Raw genomic sequence first — 23,746 nt, 5'->3', positions numbered from 1 at the left:
GATGCTATCTAGTCACTCTCCACTGAAAGTTAAGAACCTAATGGAGGAACCAGTGTCAGAGAGCAGAGGACTTTAAGAATACATTCAAAGAGGTAATTTTATGTATCTGGCAATACCCTGAAATACAACATATATGAGCCTCTTGTTGGTGACCCCAAGAGCTAAAACACATCTGCTAAAAGATGTGTTTTCTCTCAAAGAGCTTCAGGCTTCAGTGGATTGACTTAACGTAGCAAAATTGGATTTTTTTTTCCCCTCCATGTGCCAATTCAGCAAAGTTGTCTTGGATCCAAACGCCAAGTTATGCCTGTTGGTCTCTTACCACCACCTGAAGCAGAAAAAGAGCTGAGCGGAGCAATTCTGGCAGGGGAATTTTGGCTATAAAATTTCATGGCTGAAATGTAGGTCGGCTTTGCTGGATAGCAGGGAATAAAACCACACAGCCATCAGCCAACTGAGACCTCTTGTTTTTGAGTCCAAGTGATCTCCCAATGCCTTTCACTGCCCTTGTTCCCTTGAATGTCTGCAGTGAAGCTGCTCTTATGGATTAGTGGTTACTCCTTTCCCCAGCCTCGGCGCTTTACATCAAATATTTAATGGTTAGAAAATGAGACGTTGTTTTTCTGACCTGGATGCTCAGCATTTATGGTTCTTTATCTCCGACAATAGGCACACCACCGGGATGCAGTCCCAGTATTGATCTTGGGGCCTTGAGGTCAGCACTTAGCTTACCGTCATGATTACGCTAATTACTCTTGTTCCTGCTTTCTTTCCTCCCACCCACCGGCCTTAAACGCAGGGGATTGTCATGTAAATAAGTGACCTAATTAGCAGTGCTTTCAAACCCCTTTTAAAATGAGGATCCCTCATGAGTAATACCAGGAAATCAAGGTTTTTGTGGCAATAACTCCGAAGAGCCTGCTGTCCACACCGCTTGGATCACGCATTAGGATGTGTTTATCTCTTCTGAAGAGAATGACTCACTGGTGGCAAAGATTAATGGCAATAAATCCACCTGCTTCTCCCTGGGGTGTTAGGGGTGGCAGCATCCTCTAGGGTAGAAGGGGCAAAATCCTTTCCAGAACTAGGCGACGGGAGTGCGGTCAACCATTGACATCACCACTGAGTCACTTTGCACAACGCATGGGCCGGAGGCTTGTTCTCATCTAACCTGCATCTGTATTCACGTGGGACCTGGAGAAAATGGCTCTCCAATAACCAGGAACAGAGGAGAAGTCGAGCTGTGAGGCTGCTGCAGCTGACGCAAGATGGAAACGATGTTCCTGCTGATGTGATGCCCTCTTTGTGCCCCTCGTCTTTCCCATGAGGTCTGTCCTTATGTTTGAAAGCCCATCGTGGTTCCTGGATATTCAGATCCCCACCTTCCTCTATGGTCTCCTGGAAAAGCTGCATTCACTCCGTTTTGTCTTCCAGCACAGAGCTCCTTGCTACTCCTCTTCCTACTTTGCAAATCAGTTTATTAAAAAACAGTCCCCAAAACACTTCCATCTACAATTGTCAACACTTTAAAAAAAAAAAGAGAGAAGATCCTTAAGGTATCTATCTAACCATATTCATTTTCCTGACATTTGCCTTACCTTGTCCCCACTTCTTGCAAAGAAGAGTAGTTTTGCCATCAGACCATCAGCACTTCTGTTTCTCACTCTTCCAATGGGTCCAAGAGACGGGGAGATTTAAGGTCCTTTTAGAAATTCATCCCTCTCGGGACATCTACCCACAGAAATTCTGCAGTGATGCTAAATTTTTTAGGGCATTTATTGGCAAGATACAGCACGGTATCAGGGAGGGAAAAAAAGGAAAAATTTGGGTTACACACAGGCATTTGGGTTGCTGCTTCTGTTTGCTTTTGGACATCTCAGGCGGTTTGCTACATCACTGCCTCTCCTGGCCAAGCTGACCAGTCCCCTAACAAAACATCTTGATCTCTCAGTTTTCATGTCAAGGCATAATTATGCTGCTTTACAAGCGTCCTAACACCAATCACTGATTATTTTTTTCTTTTCTAGCTCTGAGGAAGCCTTATGAGCAGGTTGACATCTCTTTGCTGCTGTTCTTTTTTTTTTTTTTTAATATTAACCCAAGTGGCCAACACCTGTCTGTCTCCTTATTCTTCCAGCTGTCAACGAAATTAAACGTTTCAGTTTAGGACACATCCTAGCAGCGGTGTGGGGAGAATTGAACGTGAAGGCAGCTCGTAAAAGCCTGCTGGTCCTCTCTGCTTTGCTTCACATCTTCACGCAGATTTTTTGCTGCAGGTTTCATAAACGCCCAGCGTTCCTGCCCGATGCCTGCCAGTGAGTTAACGGCCGAGCCGACACGCTCCGAGTCAGATACCATCGAAATGTCGTTAATTTGATGATATGTACATTATGTGTGTTCCGAGTGCTGGGAAGCATTTCTTATTAACGGCTGAGCTGAAATCATCTCCACCAGCTCTAAGAATGCGGTGCCTCTCGCAAAGCAGCTGGCCTGGAGCTTTTTGGTTTCCTTCCCCTCGTTTTTACCCCTCAACTCATAAATGTGGACAATTTTTAAAAGGTCTTCTCTAAGAACAAAGCTCTTGCTGAAGTAGGAAAAGAAATTAATTTGGGGATTCCCATCCCTTCGGATGGGAAGCTGAGGTCAGTGGAGCTGTGGTTTTGCTCTGGTTTAATGAAAACAAGGCAAAGCACGTGGCTGGTTTTGGCTAGCCAAGGACGGAAAAGGGTGCAAAACTCTGAACAGGCAAAAAAAACGTTTTCCATAACTCAAAAGCAGATTGATGTAGGTTTTCTCCCTAAGCTTTCTAAATCAGGTTTCTTCTTTGATAAAAGAATCAAGCCCTAAAAATATTTCTATGGGGTAGAGAAGGAGAAAGCTACGTTATAAATTACTGAAACCGAGAAAATTTAACACAGAAGAGTTTTCTTAGCTGAGGAGCACTGGAGCAACAAACCCTGGCCTGTTCAAAGAGATTGGGATTTATTCAGTCTTCAGCTGAGATAGTTCTCCTGCTCCTAGCTGCATCTGCACAATTTTGCTTCCTTTAGGGAAAATAATAATAATAATAGTAATAATGAAAAGCCTGCTCCCTTTTGACTTTTTAAGTGAACCAAGCATCTCTTTTTTTGTTGGTTTTCTTTTTTCCCAATCCTTTTCCAGACTCGAATGAAGAGTATTTAAAGGCAAGTGTTCAACAACCAACCCAACTTTCCAGCAGGCTCTGGTACGATGGAGCTAGATGGAGCTAGACTGTCCCACCACGCTTTTTGTCCTGCCCCTCCAGCTCTTTTTTTTTTCCTTACAAACCCTTTCTCGAGGCTGCATATTTGCAGAAACTAATGGAAAACAAACCACTTTTCGAGGAGTTATTGCCTTTTTAAAAGTGGTAATTTCCTTGCGAAATTTATGCCTGCCAGCAGAGGCAGACGAGGAGCTCTGCAGGCAGCTCTAACGAGACAATTCATTAACTAGCGAGTGTACACACGCCATAAAAAACATTAATTCACAAAATGAAAAACTAATAGAGTGTTTAGCCTGTTCTTTATCACTGGTGACAGTCTGTGCTCTCCTCATCATTAGTGTTTACTGAACTGATGGGGGCTGCAGCCCAGCCTGCTTATCACCACTCATCGCAAATGAGGTCGCGATGCTTTTTTTCCAGCACGGTTACATTGTCCCCCTCCTGCACTTCAATTTTTGACATGGAGTGGGCAGAGAGACATGGAAGGATGTTCTCGAGACCACCCTTCAGGTTTGTCTTGCTTTTCTCAAGTTGGGCACACAAAGTTCCCTTTCCTCCTCCGTTCTCGTCAGAACCTCAAGGAGATTCAGAAAGGGAAATCCCCGCCTTAAGGATCTTCCGATGTGATCCCAATTACCTCTGCTGATGAACCAGGTTCGTTAGTAGGAATAATAGAACCTGTAGTGGTCATAGCATGTCACATTAGTATGATTAATGTCAGTGAGAAGCTCTCCTTGAGCTTGCTTGGTCTTTACCTCTGCTTAGCCTTTAAGCGTTGACATAACGTTGCCCCTTCGGCGTCGATGAGCGGTTTTGCCGATGATCCCTGTAAAAGGTGAGCCAGAGCAGTGCCGAGTACTGAGAAAATTCCAGCCTCATATCTCTTGTTTGAAAGGTCCTCACCTGTTAAAGTCTGTCCTTTCTTGGTATTTGCTTTATTTTAGCAAGAATCCCTGTTCTTCCCTTATTGATCGGTACGGTCGGCTGCATCCCCAGCCCGCCTGCACGTGGGAGATGATCTCCAGATCTCAGAGCTCTGCCCAGGTCCGGGTTGCTCGCTTTATTTCACAAAGTGGGTTGCACCCAGTGAATGGAAGGCTCTGAATGACTTAGGTGGGTGCTGAGTGCCCTCACCTCTGCTCGTTGGCTCCTGCTTTTGTCTGTAAGCTGTGCGGCTGCGCTTGGTGACAAGAATTAACCTTACCCAACCTCATGGAAGGGAAGGTCAGCACACTGATGTGCAGAGCCAAATCCTTGCCAGGACAAGCTAGGGAATCCCTTTTGGTTCAGAGTCTGTTTGAAGAAGACAGCTGACATCAAAAATCCATAGGTGCCAGGTACGTGGAAGTCTTGGGAGATGTCGTTGCTCGTCTTGATTTTCCTCCCTATTTAAAATCTAGAAAGAGAGAGATTTAGGTAAAAGATCTTTGCAGTAGCTGCGAAAATATTTGAAATAGCCACATCTAGGAGGCCCAAAGGTTCAGACACACCTCTGAAAAGGAAGGGGAAGGATGGCAAAACAGCATCTAGCTTTGGTTCCCAAATTCCTGCAGCTCTGAAATAAATCTCGTGAAACGCGGAAGAAAAAACAAAATCCAGTTCCAGATTTTGTGGCTCATTCCACTGCTTTTCTGCAGAGTTGCAGCTCTGAGCTCCCCAAACAGAGCCAGTTAAAGGCAGGCAGTGAGTGATCTCTGCCTTAGAGCTTCAAATAATACTCTTGCAGCCAGAAGCTGGTCCAAGTGGCCATATGGGTTGCATATAGTTGTTGTTGTTCATTATTTCTTGAGCACCACAGGTGTGCAGAGCGCTTTGCAACAGGATAAAAAGAGAAGGCCCCTGCTCCTCGGAGAGCTTAGACTCTAAATTAGATCGAGGCGGCATCTCAAGAGCAATAAGAGATCAAAGTGGGAGGAAAGATGTGTAACCACAAAAAGAAAAGCGGCTCGAGAGCAGGGTCCTGGTAGTTTTTCCCACGGAGAGAAAATCATTTGAGTTGATTTGCTTTGTCTGGCTCTCTGTAGTTATTGAGGGTTTTTCATCTCCAGCAAGTCCTGATTTATCTCCCAGCTCCGTAGAGCTGTGCCGAGGCGATGCCCCAGTGCTGCTTTCCATCCCTTATTTTGGGGCTGGAGGCATCTCAGTGATGTTCCTGCTGCCCCTTGAAGCCCTTCCTCACCAGCACCACCACAGCAGCTTTCGGGTACCCAACTCTAGCCTCCATCAGCAGAGCATGGCTTAATAGGAAGAGAGGTGATTTTTGGATGGTGACCTATTAGAAAAAATGTTAGTTTTCCTCCTGTCCTTTGGCTTCAGGGGACAGAAGTCTCCTGGAATATGTCTGCCTTCAGAAATCTTGCTGAAATAAGTCCTTGGTGTTGCACCTAGTGTGCACGCTGTGCTGCCACACTCTTATCTCCTTAAAAAAATGTATATATAATATATTTGCATATATAATACACAAATCTAATTCCTCCTAAGTTTATCTAGTGCTTTTTCTTTTAAATACACGGAAAATCTCTTACAATGGCTGATTTGTCTCCCAGTGACAGTGTCACCTCGCGGTGCTGAAAGCTGTAAGGACAAGAGCCACGGAGAGCTTGGAGTCAGTTTGCAAGGCAGTGATGGATAAAGACAGAGGAGGAAACCCCAGGTTTTATCATAAGAACTAAAGCATGGAGAGGGCAAGCCCAGATCCCCAGAAAAGTCTCCGGCAGAGATGGGAATTAACCCTGAGTCTCCAAAGGCATGGTTCAGCACTTGATCCATCACAATTTCCTTTTGCATCCGTTTATTAATGATTATTTGGGGGTTTCCTCTTGCAGGGAGGAAGGGAGCAAGAATTAAAGTGCAAATAGGTATGAGCTGCTCCCTAATGTTACCTGTGGGACACAGCGAAGGTTTCAGACTGCATCTTTTCCAAATACGAGTTTTTCTCCCAGCAGAGCTGTAAAATTTCTCCGTGAGCCTTTCCCCTTTCCCCGTTAAGCAAACACGTACAGCGCTGGATGGAAAGCGTGAGCGTGTTGCAGGTTTATTTCCCGTGTTCGGGCTGCACCGGAGCCGAAGCAGAGCCTGTAACCTTAGATTGATTTTTCTCCTTGTGCTATTAAATCATTCAAATCTGTTAGCAGTCGCTCCGCTCGAGCAGGGAGCGGGCAGGACGTGCTATTGTAGACCTTGATTGGTTACAGAGGTTTGTTTATGGGCGCCGCGGCAGGTTTTGTTTAATATTCCCGAGGTCTGGGAATTTACATCCATCGATTTACAAGGCACAAGCTGTCAAGAGGCACCGGCATCGCGTCGAATTGCAAAATGATTGAAATCATGGGCGACAACTACTGCGTTAAGTTTATTTTTCTCAGGTTTGCCGGAATGAAATGCGCCTTCTCCTTGGAGTGAGGTATCTTGGCCGTGCTTACAGCAAGCAAAAGAAATCCCAGGCAAAACCGTAATTATTATCCAGCAGCACGGGAAGCCGACGTAAGACAACTGAAATTCATCTGTTTGGGCTGCAAAATGATGAGGGGCTATGGAGCCGGTTGTTGGCTGCTGCTTACCCAACCGCTGGGGATTTTCTTGGCTTGGAGGGCTCGTGGTTGACGTGGTCTAAATGGGCCAAGGTCCTTAAGAAAGGGAAGAAGAAATAGATGGCTGTGAATTTTGTTTTGTTTTATTATGGTGCTGCTTCTCCAGCATTTCAGCTGGAGATACCTCCTTCAGCTCTTTGGGTCCAGAGGCATTCAGGTGGGTTGGAGGTCCATCAGTGCAGGGTCACCCTTCATGTCTGCCCAAAGAACTGGCCGCCTCCAAAACCAATTCCAAATTACTTTTTTATTCAATACCCTGTAATATTTTAGTCTCTGATTATCTTATGCTGCTACAACTCCTTCTGTGGGTTCGTGTTTCCTGAGCGAGACGTAAAGAAATGGGATTTTCTCCTTGGCTAGCACAGCAGTGGGACGATCCTTCTGGGATCTGCAAAGAAGGAGAAAGGACAAGTGGTGGGCTCAGAAAGTCTTTTAATCCAAAAAAAGCAAAGGTACACTTCAGTGCTCTCATATTGCAAGGGAGAAAAGGAGACAGATGCCCCAAGCCAGCACTCGATCTTCCTCCTTCAGTGGGGGCACTGAACACCCATAAAAACAAAGCCAGGAGTGCTCTGGCTTTAAGCAAGGCACAGATCATCCCCGTCTCCCTCCTCCTCTTAACTCCGCTGACAAATATAATTACAGCTTCACTTAAATTGCTGTAAATGAATTCTGGAGAGCAGAAAAAAAATGTGTGTCTATCTCTCCCGTGCAGAAATTAGCTGACTCCTGCATTTCGGTTGATGGGTCCATCCATCTCCATCGCTTGCAGGGAAGCACTGCGGGAGCGTTCCTGCGGCGTAACAGCAAGTCCAGCTCCAGGAGCAAGACCCCTAGAAACCTGTCAAAATTTAGTTTTTTATACTAAAAATAATTTTTTCCCCCACCAGAATATAGGGAAGGTTTCCTGCCTTCTGCTGTGACCTGATAAGGACACTTAGACCTGATGATGCTTGATCCCAAAGTCCCGCCACCCCCAGGGAAACCAATGTCACTGGGGGGCTTGAAGGGTGGGTGGCAGGTGGGCAAACAGCGCTTCCAAAGCGCCTCCCCCAAGTCATCTCCCAATTCTGTTATCTGGAAGTAGAGGCTGTGTAAATAAGCCATTCAACCCACCGATAATTTGATTTTGTTTTGTTTTCTCACCAAGCAGAACGATGCTTGGAGAAGTGTCGGAGTGTGCCGGGGCCGGGGCGGAATCCTTACGGTGAACGGATTATTTCTCTTTAACACTCTGGGCCAATTAATTATTTTCAGCCGTATTTGCCAAGCTCTGAATTTCTTTGCCCATTGCTGCCTCTTTGTTAGGATGAAACTTCATGAATATTGCTGCGATTGGAGGAGTTGCTGAAGGAGGCAGCTTCCCGGAGTTGTGTTGTACTCGGCTTTGTCCAGGCAGGGTTTTTCCTGTTGTAATTCACAGTAAAATTAGATGCACAATTAGGCACTTGTACTCCAATTGGACTTGACTGTCTTATATGTTTACCTCTATTTCAACCTGCTTCACACAAAAAAGATTGGGACTTTTTATCTCTTTGTCTTGGTTTTGCTTTTCAGGCTAGATCTGAAGGGGTGTTTAATTTTAGGAGCAAATCCAAAGCTCCGCGTAGGTTCCCCTTTCAAAGCAGGTCTTTGGCTACACAAACAGAGCCAAGTGCCATTTATTTAATCAGTCTCCATCACAATGAGAGTTTGTTGTCAACAGTTCCTTGGTGAGGTACAAATCCTTCCTGCGCCGAGTTGCGTTGGTGGCTGGCTGAGTGTTTGTCATGTACCCAACAGCAGTGCGAGGAGAGGGAAAACAAGAAATTTCTCACTGCCAGCAAGTACCTCCGTTATTCAGGTCGATCACAGAACAAATACGAGCTGAAAATGTAAATCAATTAAAAAAACAGATACCAGAGCCAAAAAAAAAAAAAGTATTTCCGAGGGAGATGGGAAAGCTCTAGCCCAGTTGTGGCAGTAGTAAGAGCTCGAACACAGCACTCAATTGTGGTCACTTTTGCTCAAGAATATATAATTGAGACTGGAAAGGGTGTAGAGAATTGCTTTTGGGTGAAGAGGGGTTGGAAAGCCTTTCTCAGAGGCAAAAGATAAAGCAGGTTGCTTTGCCCACCTCTCCAGGAGTTTAGCATGGTAGGGTAGCAGATGCTAAATGCCAGCGATGGCAAACTCCACAAGGCAAAGAGTAATGCTGGCATATGAAGAACCAAAAATATAACATCAGGGACCACGTTTAGGCTGGAATTTAGTCCCTAGCCTCCAGCTTCACTGCCAGAGTTTTTCCAGGAGCCACCAAGGGAAGCAAGGAAGGTAGAGACTTGAATGACTTCCATATGGCATACGAGTTCCTATTCAAGGCCATGGGACACAGCGCTTGTGGGGCCAGACGTGGTGACCCAGGACATCCCTTACCATCACATTCAGCTAGAAGGTGCCTAGGCAGGTCTGCTTAATTTCAAACATCACCAATCACCCTATGCAAGAAGTCATTTCTAAAGGGTTACTTAAATGAGGATTTGAACTCCGATGTTTGAGATATTTTTCCTGTAATTAGGGCAGAATTTATGATGACTGTGATTTAAAGAGGTCTCAGTGGGAGGGATACGGATGTATCTGCAGAAGTTAGACCTGGTTAGGCCATTGTTGGGGATGGTATTTGTAGGACAACAATCCCATGGCCAAGCTACTCTTCTCTTCTTTGCTGCCCACGCAGCAGAAATACCACTTGTCTCATGGCTCTCAGTGGGGTGGTGAGAAGTAAATGATGAAATGGCTCCGCTTTCTAGGACTTCTGTAAATGTGGCACGTGCTGAATAAAGAGGGTTTTTTTTTCCAGTTGTCTGGTGTGCAGGAACAGCACCTTTCTTCAGGTGTCAGCTTTGGAGACAGCTCCAAGAGCAACTCATATCTGTTGCCTGCTGTTTGCTTCACTGCATTAAGAGTTGTGTTTTATTCACAAGAACAAAGAAGGCTCCCAGATGCTTGTGGAGGGATGGGTCAAACAAAGGTTTACTTGAAATTCTCCTGGGGAAGTCTGAGGTGACCAAAAAGGACCATCTGTGCTTTCGGTGCCGTGCTTTGGCTTCAGAGCAGCTTTTTCCTCACCCCATGCAAAGTAAGATAAATGTTCCTGGATTTTGCAAGTGCAGAAATACTCATCACGGAGCAATATCTTCCAAGCAAATGTATTCTGGTGGTTGATTAAACCCCTCAGATTCATTTTGGAGTTTAATCAATTGCAGAAGCAGTTTGTTGCTTCTCACGCTCCCGAATTACAGACTTCATTGCTCAGCCAAAGGTGGACGAGAGCGGGCGCGCTTAGGATGGAAGCAGTTGAGACGCCGTAGCTGCTAAAGCCAAGTGGTATTGATGAAATATGTCACGAATTAATCCTGTCTTCTCTTTCTAGCCATGTCTCCTGGCCAGGACAGCCACGCCAGTATGGAGCACCTCCCTGCGTCCGAACAGATCCTGCAAACCCTGAGCGAGCTGGCCAAGTCTTTCCAAGAGATGGCTGACCGCTGCCTGCTGGTGCTGCATTTGGAAGTCAGGTAAAAGCCCTGAATTTGGGGATTGTGAGTGAGCTAGCGAGGGCTACAGGTTAGGATTGTGCCCAGGGAACACGTTATGGCACCTGAGACAGGTATATTTGCCTGCTGTAGCATTGAAGAGATCAAAGACGTGCCCAGAAATGCCAGGTCCCATCACCATGGATGGCCAAATGAGGGACAGAGGCAGGATACCGAAACTGGAATTTCACAGAGGGGTCTGCATCTTGTGTCAAAAACTAGGAAAAATGGGTTTTCAGAGTCTTTGTCCTTAGATAATTGCACAGTGCTTTTAAAATCTAACAGGTGTCTGCATATTTATCAGCCATTGAGCTTTGGCTGGCAGATAGGAGCTTTTCTTGCTCCTTTTTCAAACAGTAACAGAAACTGGGGAAGAGGAGGCAAGCACCAGCTGGATTTTCTAAAGGGCTGGATAGTTTTATGATGTCTCTGACTACACATGCAAAGATCAAAAGCAGCAAAACCCTTTCTTCAAGCTGCCAGCTGTCCACTCCGACGGGGCTGGGACGACATTTGTCCCTTGTGCGTCGTGTTGGCCAGGTGTGTTTTCATTGCTTCCCTTCCTCTGAAGCATCAAATGTGAGCGGGTGTCAGAGACAGGCAATGAGACTCGATGGGCCGTTGGTTTGTTCTGCTTTGACATATCCTGAGCCATAATTGCGTCCTCCTGTACGCTGGCAGAACTCTCGTGAAGGAGCTTTAAAAAAAATCCGCATTAGTTATTGTCAGCAGCCCTTCACCCTGCCATCCATCACCTGCTGGCCACTTGGTTGCAAGCATCACAAATGAGCTGGGGCTTGAAGGATTTGAGGAAAAGAGTGTTAAAAGTAGGGAAATGGAGCAGCTTTCCAGCTGCGATGTGGTGCAAGGTAACACAGCCAACCTGGGGCTCGTGGAATGGGTTTCTGGCCGCAGTCCTCTGTGGAGTTCCCTCACAGGTGGGTGAAGCAAAATAAGTGCAAGTGGAAGTCAGGACAATTCTTGCTGGGATGTTGGAGTAAAACACTGCCGTCCTCCTCCAGTGCTTCTATCAGCATCCCAAGTTTGATGCTGTAAATACACCGTGGCATGTAAATCCTTGCAACGGGTGGCAAGGAGTGAGAAGGAGAGATGCTGCACCCAGGAGGATCCCCAGCAGGGTGGAAGCTCCCCTGCATTCATCACACCCCATTCACAACCCCCTGCAGCAACAGAGCAAAATCCCAGTCCCTCTGGTGGCTGCTCAGAGCAGATTTCTCTGCGTTCCTATGCCAGATCCCCAGATCCGTGCCACTTGCAAGGTGCAGAGCACAGCATGTGTTCATCCACAGTTATCTGCACTTATCCCCTTGTCTTTCTCCTCCCGTAGGACCCCCGTTCATTCCCGGCTTTGCCAGATGCTGGTTGGCACCAGCCTGGGGTTGGTTTCTGCTCCTCTACTGCCAGCTGGGCATGCCCCGAGGACAGTGGTCACTGAGAACCTGCTCCTTAATTTCGTATCTGCTTCCTTGAATGAAACCTATTGGCATGTTCAGATCATTTACCATTTGTTTTGTTACAAACAACCGTGGAATTTTGGATTATTTAATCTATTACACTGTTTTCATATAAAAACCAAAGCTGTATGGCATTACACAAGGACATTTTCCAAGAGGATGGGGACATGAAAGCCAGAACATAGCACCACAGCTGTTAGAGCCAGCCTGGTGTGAATTTTATGCCTCGGTGTGCTGATCCTGATGGAAGAGATGGTGTCAGGGCACGTTGTCTCCAGGCCACCTTGGCAGGCAAATAGGAAAGAAAAAAGTTGCAGTAATGTTAAAAGTTTGGGAATAGGCACGGTCTTGGCCTGCTAATTATCAGTTAATGTCCCCTGGCTCACTCTTTTTTTCCAATTTTAACTGCTCTCAGGGCTTACAAAGCGTGTAAGAAGTTGTCATTTAGGCATCAATATTAAAGTGCTGCTGAACCAGCACATGCGAGGCTGGAGAACCTGGTGAAAAGGCACTTGGCATTTTACTTTGATGGTGTAGGTCAGATCTGTTAATAAAGGGTCCTTTGTATTCACCTCTCGAGATAGGACGATGACAAGTCAAGAGGAGGATGCACTTAACGCAGACATAACCACTCATTTCGTAGAACTACTATTTTTTATCTGCTTGAACTTTGGAAGGAAAATTGTAAGATAACGCTTTGCCTAAGGTGCATTTAATACAGTGTCATGATCAAGCAACATGCTTGGTTTTTGTTGTTGTTCGTTTTTTTCAGTATTCCCAAAATAAAAGATTTATTTTCAAGAGAGCTTAACTACTCTCAGTAGCCCCTCCGTATTCCCACAACTTCCAATATATAAAGTTTTTGCGCAGTGTAATCAGCGATGCTTTCAGAAGACCTAATGGCAAAGCCACATCAAGGTCGGCACAAACGTGCTGATATTTGGAGGGAGAAACAAAAGGAACAACTGTCCTTGGAAGCCTCAACCCCTCTGGAAATGTTGTGGCAATACTGCTTATCAGATATTGCTTGGGGGCTGGCCAATGCATGAAAAAAAAAAAAGAGTTAATTATTTTTAACACCCACCGATATCTTAATGGCGAGCTTGTTGCAGTGTAACATTTCTTTTTTCTTTCTTGCAGAGTTCATTGCTTCCACTACCTGATCCCGCTGGCTAAACAAGGCAACTATGCCATCGTGGCCAACGTGGAGAGCATGGACTACGACCCCCTGGTTGTCCGGCTCAACAAGGACATCAGTGCTATCGAGGAGGCCATGAGCGCCAGCCTCCAGCAGCACAAGTTCCAGTACATTTTCGAAGGTCAGACAAAAACCTCAATAATTTTCTCAGACAGGGTCTTCTGTGAAGCTCTTTCTTTTGTGATTGCAGTGGCAGGCATCCTACAAGCCCAGCAAAAGTAGATCATAACCCTATATTCCCTATTACCCGACGCCTGATTCCTCGTTGGCTGGGTACTACAGGTTCACAAACTACTCGATGCCTGTTACTATACCATATATTTACTATTTTTTTGACCAACCCTTAATTTTTCCTTTTCCTTTTTTTCCTTCTCTCTTGACCATGATTTTTTGTTTTTACTGATTTTGTTCTGCTCGTCCTGTTTTTCTTAGCTATCCTCCTTATCTTGGGACAGTGGGACCTTCCCCTTACCTGCTTAACATACTCCCCACTGCCATGCCCTTGTTGTCTCTGCACAATCACTTTGGAATATGCAAGGTTAGTGGAATTTCCCACTGCAAAAACACCTTCTCCTGCAAAAACACAACTTTGTCTCTCACCCATCTACAGCAAATTGCTAAGTGCAAACATGCAAACATAGGACAGTCAAATCTTGTTGCTCCCATAGCATTTCTGAGCATTTCTGACTGGATTCGAGCAGTGGGCCCACGCTGAGCAGGAAGGCAGTAAGGTGATGTACGTGCAGGACATTTTGTGCTTGGGAAGCCGTAGGGTACGTGCGTATATTACAAGCGCAGTGCTATTATGGCACAGTTCCTACCCAAAGTGTAGCTATTCCATTACTAAAATTAAATTTCGAGAACATTAGCTCTTCGGATGTCTCATCTGTCGTGATTACCTTGGAGAATATAAATCACGTCTTGGTTCATCTCCCCTGTATTTATTTGTGGCGCTGACGCACGGTTGTCTTGCCTGCGTGCCGGGGCGCGCGTCCTTCTATGTGGTGGCTGACAGAGTCAGGAGAGAGGGGGCACTGGAGATGCACCCACTGCACAGAATGGTATTTCAGCAGGGATCAAGGCTTTGCAAGCCTGGTTAGCCTTCTTCTGGCCACCACTGGTCCTAAAAGAGGCTCTCAGTATCTCTGAGTGCCCCCCACAAACCTGTGAGGCTCCTGATGGTGCTTTTTTTAATCAGGTCTTCTTATCAATGTCTACTCTTGTACTAACCTCTCTACTGAGTAAATCAGGCTGGGTTTTTTTGGGGGGTTTGTAGTGCAACATGAGCAGTGGATACATCATTCTGGGGCTGACTTTGACTCGTAGCAGCCAAGCTCTGTCCTTTAGCAGCAGAGGGGAGATGGAGACATCATTCAGACTCAAGAAACTGTTCAGGACTGATCAGAGGGAGGCTGCACATCGAGTGCATTGAAATGCAGCTCACTTCTGCTCTTGCAGAGAGTGTACCGTGAAGAAATACCACTCCTTGGTAATAGATTAAAATATTAATATTTTGTAGGAGCAAATAGCGGGCCATTGATCTGCTAGAGAGGGACTGAAAGGGACATTTTGCAAAGCCTGATGATAAATCTGGCAGCATCCTGTAAATATCAATGGCTATGATAATGCAACTTTGAGGTTTTTTACTATTATTATATGCTTTTTTGTTGTGTTTTTTTTAAAATATATTTTTGCTATTAAAGGAAACCTTGAGGGAAGTCCTACTAAAATTCACAGGGAAGGTGAAGGCAATTTCTGGATACAGTCTGGCAGATCTCCTGTTCCAGTTCACATGCACCCCTTAACAGCACTCACTCATGGGTTTTATAGCAAATTACCGTTACTAAATATCTTCCTCCTGTGACTTCATTGTTTGATTTTTTTCTTCCCCCTCGCAGGTTTGGGCCACCTCATCTCCTGCATTCTGATCAACGGCGCCCACTATTTTAAGCGCATCAGCGAGTCTGGCATCAAGAAAATGTGCAGGAACATCTTCATCCTGCAGCAAAACCTGACCAACATCACCATGTCCCGTGAGGCTGACCTGGACTTTGCAAGGTGAGCTGGGGACCCTATTTTGTCTTCATTACTATTTTGATGCCCTCGTGCAGGGTGGCAGCTCCTTCCAAAGGTTTCACCACTCACTGTGTGTGCAACTGGATGAAGACAATGAAGTTGGGGGCGCAGAAATGTTAATTGAAATATTTACTTTCCTCCTCGTTGGGTGGGAGATTCAATTGAGATGTGTTCAGAGCAACATGGGAGTTCGCCATCAGCTCACAGTGGAGGTCCCACCAAAGTGTCTGTGCCTGGGGCTTCCCGTTGGTGTGGTTCCCTTAAGACCTAAACCCAGGCAAGGACGAGTTTCTAGGTACAAGTCCTGCGTGGAATTTAAGCTGGTTTGATCCAGGGTCTTGATTCGTGCCCAGGTGAGTAATACTTTGGTTTGTCAAAGGCTTAAATTTTTAGCCACTCACAGTAGTGTGTGCGACCCTCAGGGGTGCCAGCTGTTGTCTCCCTTCAAGTTCTGTTGCTCTCAAAATGATAGCAATACTAAAACAACACCAAAACTGGTCATGACAGCTCCCCTGAAAGTTTCTCACCTTGTCCTGCTGCTTTATTCACTGAAAGAGCATCTCTTGAGGACTAACCACATGCGTAAAAGCAAGAACTAAACGGGACCATCAGCAGGGCTGTGTTGGCCAAGCCTCTGTGGCTGCAGCTGGTTCAGCAACAGGCAGCTGAACCCAAGAAATAGCCAAAGGAGAAGGCTGGAACTTGCCGTTTAAGGCATGTAGATCAAATGACAAAAGTTTTTCATGAGGCTCAGCTGTGACCCACCACAAACACTGGGAATTGTTGGTGTCACCGCTTGGCCATCGCTCACGGAGACTGAATTACGAGTGGCGTGACTCCCTCAGATGAGGGAGAGTAGGTATGGCCGAGTGCCTCATTTACTTGGGCTCTCATATGGGGAATGATCTCATTATTGAATTAGTCTTTTCATAATAACATTGACATGGGGAAGTTATGAATGCTGAGGCCTGGGGGAGAGACGGAGAGTGAGAGTGCTAGATCCATTACCAACTCTCCAAGGAATAAAGTTCCCAAATTCAATCTTTCCTTTTTTAAACGATTTTTTTTCTCCCTGATCCTTTGAAACGTTAAATAAATTAGCCCAGGTTTTTTTTGGCAGGCAGAACAGGGCTTGAGCACGTGCTGACAACAACTGGCACCCAGATAATGAGCTGCTGACCGAGCGCTGCTCGAAGTTGGCGTGATGTGGCCAGCCCTTTCCCCGGAGGGTCTTTGCCATACGGGCTGAACAACCATGGGGAGAACAGAGCTGTGACTTGCAGAGCTGCATAATTTGACGTGGAGTTTGAAGGGAAGGGCGAGGAGGGAACGTGTTCCCCCCTCCTCATCTTGCTTGATGGATGATGTGCCATACCGGCGGCTTTCACGATAGCGAGCGCACGCGTACCAGCCCGCCTGGGCTGTAGGGTGAATAGTTTTTCTCCTGGGCCATTTGGGCTGCTGAGGGCCATCACAGAGAGCTGTGGAGCTCACACGAGATACCTGAGCTCTCTACACAGCTGCATCAGCTGCTTTGAGGTACCTGCGATGCAGATTTCTTCCCATAATACAAATTCAACTTATTTTTTTTTTAGCTTTCATGACTGCATTGCTTCCCTCTTTCTTTCGGGGCAGGTTTCTGTGATCTGCAGAAGATGTTTTATCCTTCTGTTCCTCAGATGACTCCTGAATGCTCATTATCCAGATTCCCCTTTTACATAAACAAGGTGTTTCACGCATCCGAACCCTGCCCTGCTCACCTGAATTTACAATTACCCGAGCAAGTTCTCCTCTTACCCCAGGGACTCCAGTTACCGAGGTCGATTCAAACTATAAAACAAACAACTGTTCACACCTAGAAAGCATAAAATAGCGTCAACGTAGGATAAAAGTGGTTTGTACTTCTATCATATCTCTCATGCAGAAATCTGTAACTGCTTTGTGTGGTAGCTGACTGTCAGTTTTGCCTTTTTAAAGATGAGGAATGCTCACCTGCTCTTCCTTCTCCCTACACCTCGTGTTAGCTGGACTAAATTCCTTCCCTGCCTTCACTTTGCAGAGAACTGGGTGATTATTATGGAATGGGAGAGGAGATCTAACCCAGCTGGTGGCTCTCTGCACCATCTCTGGCCTTTGGAGGCAGTTCCCCGTATCCAAAACAATTCAGCTTTCAGGAACTTCATCAGAAGTCCTGGGCTCCTCCGAACAGGGAAAGATGTAATAGGTTTTGTGTCTTGTTTTTTTCTCACACACACACACAAAAAAATGTTTTTCTCGTGTTTTTGCAGAGCTCTTTGTCCTCCTGGCTTGATCTAAGCCTCAGCACCCCTGTCCTTTTCTGCAAGTGGACACATTTAAATGGCATGTGCTCGAGTTTATGGCAGAAAGCAGACCATTTGAGTAAGGTCTTCAGGACTTTCAAGATTTCCCTGGGCATTGTGATTTTGGGTTTGTTGTTTGTTTGTTTTTCCACTTTTGGTATGTCCTTCAGGGCTTTCTCTGGGCCCCAAAGAGCACTGGGCATCCCCTTTCTTCTCTATCTCAGCTGGTGACTTCTCAGAAACCCCAGTCAGGGAAGGTGGAAGGGAAAGATCTTCCTCCTCTGAAGCCAAAATCACACAGAGGATTCACGGCAAATCCTAAACCATGCAGCACTTGCTGGTTCTGGTGAGACTCTTGCTGTTTAAACCACATTCTTCAAAAGATTTGTAACCTGCAGGTGACAACAGGCTCTGGCAAGACGTGTGGCTTTGGGAGCAGTACCATGGCAGGGGGGGAAATGTTTCAAATGAGTTTTTCTTTAAGATTCTCAGTTTAAGGTGGAGCAGGGCAGGGAAACTCAGCAGAGCATCACGAAGCAGAGGTAGAGCACGTTTCCATTGAAAAAAAAGAGAAATTACCAACTTCTGTGAGCTCTAGGAAGGAGTTTCTCCACTGACACACAAAAAAAGGGGTAAAATAGGCTGGTTCTGACTGCTAAGGCATCACAAAAGGATTTGTATCATTTGCTAAATTTCCTGCAAATATGAATAGGTTTTTCCCTTATATGTGTGTTCAGTATCTAGGCCAGCAGAAATGCAGGCGATGATTAGGGCATCTGCTATTGTATTAAAGAAAAAGCAGCATTTTCTTCCTGTAATGGTACCCAGTCACACACTGCCAAGTCTGGAATTGAGCCTGGATTCCAGATACCTCCACATTTTGGGAGTTTCAGACCCAGAATTATATTGATGCCACTACAGGGATAAAAAAAATCATCTTAAAATACGGATTCCAGTTCAGGTCTTTTCCTTTCTGCTTTCCTTCACATCCCCTTTATCCCCTCTACAATACAACTCTGTGTTTATGCAGAGATTTCATCGGAGGTATTCAGAAAAGACTTGGTTTGGGCTTCAGCCTTATCCTTGAATACAACATCAGTCAGCTCTTAGATGTTCATTTTCCATAAGAAAAAAAAAAAAAACCCTTTTCCAACACACAGCAGTGATAAAATTGCCCTTTTCTTGAAAGTTAATTGAGTTGGTTGTGAGGGGAAGGGAGGGACCACTGATGAAATGTGGCCATTTCGTACGAGGCAATGTAATTTCGACCTCGGAGATAAAGGGGTTTGAGTGGTGCTCCTCTTCGTTATGGGCTTTGAAAACGTCCTTCATTCCTTAAATAGTTTGCAGCACGGAGATCCAGAGGTGGCTGTGAGCCTACGAGTTAGATCAGAGGTTTTCCCTGCTGCTGCTGCCATTCAGGTTAGCAGCTGCTTTGGCCATCCACCCTGCAGGGACCAGAAATCTCTTTTCCTGTGGCTGAAGACCTTTCTTTACCAGGGCCCTTGGCTTTGACCACGTCCTTCTGACAGATGTGGCACCCACGTTGGCACTGCTGGAGGATCCCAGCCGCTTGGAGAGGTCCCCAGTGGCCAGGCATGGGGAGAAGGCATCAGCATGCTGGGCAGTCGTCCTCAGATCAGACACAAATCAGCCCTTGCAGTGTAGAGCAGATGCCTGGGATCAAATGTGTCTGTCTGTATACAAATTCTGCTCAAATTGTCATTGTTCGCAAAAGAGAATTGACCTTTGCTTCCTCTCCCCGGCCAAATACAGCTGCAGCTGCTGCTCTGACCCTGTTCCTTCGTGGCCCTGCTCTCCCAGCGATACCCGTGATGCTGCAATGTCCGTGCTTGTCTCCTTACATCCTCGGGGCAAACACCCCGCACCCCCACAGCCAGCAGGAGAATTGGGAGGATTGCACCAGCTCTTGTGCTAGTTTCAAAGTGGGCAAGCACCGCCAAGGCGTTTGGAGGAAGCTGTGGGTAAAATTAACACCACTCAACCTCCATCAGGTCCTGGAAGCACGCCTTGCCCCAGAACCTGGCATTATTTGGGTGACAGGGTGGTCCCATCCCACTGATTCTTGCACTGGGAGAGCTGGAAAACGCCCGCTAATCCCAGCAAGAACAGCCTCGAACCACAGCAGTGGGATTTCGAAGGGGGCTTTATTCCGGAGCACAGCTCTGGCTTGGATGCTCAGCACGCAGGGCTCCTTCCCTGCTACAGCCAGCAGGCAGGGAATGTTTTTTGTGGGATTGTGCAGGGGCAGGAGGGGTTTGTGCCTCTCTCCTGATGCACAAAGCTGGCCCAGGCAGGGCGAATAAGCAATAACATGCTGCCATCTACTGGGTGCTGCAGAGGAAAGGGGAAGCTGCTGTGCCTGAGAGATCCCTCAGCCATCCCAGTGCTCTGAAAGAAGTCCTTTCCGTTGCCAAATATTATTTCTCTTTCCGATTTTCTTCTCGATAGATAAAGAGCAGGCTGTGCTTCCTGCCTGAGGGTGCAGCTGGCCGACGGAGGCCTCCTTCAGGAGGTTTTTTGATGCTGGTTTCGTGCGTGTTGGACCCCACTGTCAGGTGTTGGAAGGATGCTGCAGGTAGAGCTGGGCATAAACGGGGGGCAGACTGCTACAAGGAAAGGCCATGGCTCATTTCCCACGAAATATTAATCACTGAGGAAGGGACAATACATGGAAACAGACATTGGGGCATGAGAGAAAGAGTCAAACAACTGAGGTCTGGCTGTGGCCAAGGAGCAGCTGCTGCCTGAAGTCCTGGGTCCTGTTGAGATACGTCCTCACCTCTTCTGCAGGTCAGGTGTGAGGAATTTGGGGTCCCAGGTACAGCGGAGCCACTTCCATCATGAAAGAGCCCTGACAGTCTCCCAGATGTTCTTTTGCTGTTGAGGAATTGAAGGATTGGGGTGGGATTTCACCCCATGAAATCAGAGAATCGGAGAAAAAGTCCCCACTGCTTTGCTGACAGCGTGGGAAAGATGTCTTATCTCCATCTCCACGCTGGACTCATGTTGTGTATCTGTGGAGCACGGCCTCATTTTGTTTTTGCTGTTTTTAATTAACAAAGCTGCTTTAGTTTTCAATTAAGGACTTTTGGTTACAACAAAATCCCTATTTTCTTCTCCTTTCTTTTCTCTCTTCGTTTTCTCCCCCCCCGTAGTTTCCACTGAGCTTTGATCTCAGTGCAGGTTTAATTAGCTGTAATTAGTGGTTTCACTGCATTAACCAAAAATCCCAACTACAGAGGATTAAAAAACGCCCCTCAGCTTGATGGCTCCCTCCCCCTTCCCTCCCTTGGCTTCCCCCGTGTGCTCTGGGGGATCAGAGACTGCCTGCCCATGGGGTCCTTCACCAGGTGGGTGCTGCTGAGCGATGCCCCATGCCCCCTAAAAGTCCACTGGAAGAAACCACCCATCTGTTTGGTTTCATTTCCAGTTCAATCAGTTCAATCTGCAGCTGCTGAGGGTTTTAGGAGGGCGTCAATTTATGCCTTCATGTTTTATAGAGGTGCTTTTTGGGGTTTCTGACTGCTCTCTGCAGTATAGGATGGTTACGGTAAGGTGCCTGCTCAAAAATTCACGGGATTTTGGTTTATTTGATCCTACACAGCCTCTGGAAGCTATGGTAAGGCCACATCCTTTAGGATGTTGGACTCGATCCTTATGGGTCCCTTCCAACTCAGGAGATTCTGTGATTCGGTGATCCTCTGCTGGAGCTGCCCAGCTCCTCACCACAAAAACACAAAGGGGTTTTGGAAGGGTTGACAGTGATCTGGGGAACCCCAAGTCACGGCTCTGCTCCCCTCCAGGGAAATACATGAGAAAAAGTGAGGTAGGGGGCTGTGTGGTCCAGCTGGTCGGTCACAGCAGAGCCTCCCCAGACACTTGTGTGTGGGAAAAGGCCTCGAACTGGAACTGGACAAGTTCCCCTGACCAGCTCAGAAGCTTTATGGACATTCATGGAGACGGCACTGGCTGGAAAATGCAGCGCTCCCAGCAGCTCACCCCAGTGCCCAAGAGTGGAGATCACAGGTGGGTCCCTGTCCACTGCAGATCAAGCATTTCTCCTTACCACATCGATGTGAAAATCACCTCTTTTCAGTCACGTACCCCATCTCCTGGCAGTGCCAGGATCCAAAAGCCTCCTTGTGCCTTCCTCAGTTCCCCAGGGTTAGAGGTTGGTGAAGTTCAGATCTGAGCTTTGCATCCATCGGGGTTTTACACTGATGGGCCTTGTGGGATATTGTATGATTTTGTGATTCTCTGCCCCCAAAACAGACTTTGTGAAGCCTGACATGTTTTGATGCATTTAGAGATGAGGTCTTTGTGCTTTCTCTGGCTGAAGTCTCTCTTCTGAAGTCTGAGGGCTCAAAATTCCTTCCAATTCCTCATTAGTGACCGCAGACTTTACATTTATTCCCAGGATAACCTGGATGAGGGCTGTGCTCTGGCCTCTCTTCTGTCGCATGGGTCCTTTCAGCCCTGTTCCTTTCTGCAGGGTCAATAAGCCCAAAGTGGGTGAGAGCTTCTGGAGGGGCTTTATTTATCCCCTCCGGGACATCCTGACCAACATCGGATGTGAACAGACCCAAACACCCCTCGTGCCGGCCTGAAATTCTCCTCCCAGCACAGCCCTTGGGGCTTTTTCTGCCTCCCCTGGGAAACTCCCTCCAAAACACTTTGTATTTTGTTAACCAGGTGAAATGCAGAGCCTGTACCAATAAAGGATCAGCAGCTCTTGACGTCGCTTTCAGGAAAGCATCACCCAGCCCCAAAAGCTCAGTGCAAATCCGTGACAGCGTGCACATGGACCCCACGGTGCCGACACCTCGCCACATGCCACCTTCTCCTCCTCCTCCTTTCAGTCCTGTCAGCACAGCGGGCACTGATGCGACGCGTTAAATTAGAGCAGGGAAATGATTCAGCCCGGGGAGAAGGGCTATCGTTTGCTTTTTGCATCTTTTTTTTTTTTTTTTTTCCCTTTTTTTTGGCAGGATCAGCTCCCCGGTCTGGTTCACAGCGGGCCTCGCAAACAGCTGTGCTGGCACAAGTGAAGGAGAGGGAACAAAGAAGGAAATGAGCTGTAATGCTCCGAAACGATAATGTTCCTGAAAATGGAACTGTGGAACTGCACCTTACATTAGGGTAAGACATCAGGGGCGAGTAAGGGAATCGCTCGAGATGGCAGCAGAGATGAGGCAGGAGCAGCAAAGGCATCTTTGCGCAGCAGGAATCGCTCTTCTCTTGCCATCTTTGGGCCATTTGGCCTCCCTCCAGCCTGAGGATGGACAACTTTTGTTCTCGAGTTTGCTGAGCAGCACATTTCTTACTCACTCGTCGTGCCTGGGAGATGCCTTGCCTGCTGCTGCTTCTCCACGTTAGAAGAAAAAATCAAAAACCCTCCAAGATGGTGATTTGCCAGCTGTTGGGAAGCGAAGGGCCCAGCTCTTGGGGGATGACATTTCTCCCATTTGTCCTGAAGTAATTTTCATGTAATGAGAGCACTTGAGCCCGTGAAGATGGGAAGAAAGTGGCTGACCCACCGGGTATTACAGCACGTCCCTCCCCTTCCTTTGGTGGCCGCGTGGATCATAAATTCCTCAAGGAAGGGATTGTGCTGGCTTTGTAATTAAAATACACACCAGGCATTTCACAGAAAGAGAGCCTGTGACAGCCCAAAGGACACGAATTCAAGTCCAAAGAAGCGTTCAAGCCCAAGTGTAACTTTCGGATCCGTGCCTTGACCCATTGTAAGTAGAGGCCCACCATAGTCACATTGCCATTAAAAGACAATTTCATGGTTGCCCTCGGTTCTTCACAGCAAGTAACGAGACGTAGGTACCTTCAGAGTGTGATTTTTATGGTTTGGTTTAGATGTTTTCTTTGAAACGAGATGCAGGACCTCCTCAGAGGCTGACTTTGTAGATGGGCAGATCCATCCGTAAGCACCCTTGGTAGTATTTTACACCAGGTAGCAGCCCCCTACGAGGGGTTAGAGGGTTGAATTTGGCAGTTCCTCCATCCTTAATGTCCCAACAAGCCGTGTTGTGTGAAACCACCTAATAGCCACTTGTCACTGCTGTCATTGCATAGAGCAGAGGAAACAGCCTAAAATACCAGTAGGGTGCTGGAAGGCTCCGGCCCTGCCCAGACTTTCTGCTCTCGTCTCGAGGCTTTCATTTTGCTCAGCCATTTCGCTTTTTCCCGGAGGCGCTTTTAATCTTCGCACTGTAACCTTTAAAGATATAGGTT

General features: G+C 46.8%; 1 protein-coding gene across 3 annotated transcripts in view; it reads left to right on the top strand.

The window, feature by feature from the left end:
* Nucleotides 1–23,746, top strand: part of EXOC4 (exocyst complex component 4) — a 365,485-nt gene that overhangs the window by 326,288 nt on the left and 15,451 nt on the right. For all 3 annotated transcript variants that reach the window (XM_072041021.1, XM_072040965.1, XM_072040993.1), the window contains exons 15-17: nucleotides 10,247–10,388; nucleotides 13,022–13,200; nucleotides 14,978–15,137. In XM_072041021.1, the coding sequence (XP_071897122.1) occupies nucleotides 10,247–10,388; nucleotides 13,022–13,200; nucleotides 14,978–15,137 (481 nt within the window). The remainder of the gene's footprint in view (nucleotides 1–10,246; nucleotides 10,389–13,021; nucleotides 13,201–14,977; nucleotides 15,138–23,746) is intronic.

This window comes from Anas platyrhynchos, chromosome 1 (genome assembly GCF_047663525.1).
Source record: "Anas platyrhynchos isolate ZD024472 breed Pekin duck chromosome 1, IASCAAS_PekinDuck_T2T, whole genome shotgun sequence".
Taxonomy (NCBI): domain Eukaryota; kingdom Metazoa; phylum Chordata; class Aves; order Anseriformes; family Anatidae; genus Anas; species Anas platyrhynchos.
This window is presented reverse-complemented; position numbering and strand designations above follow the sequence as displayed.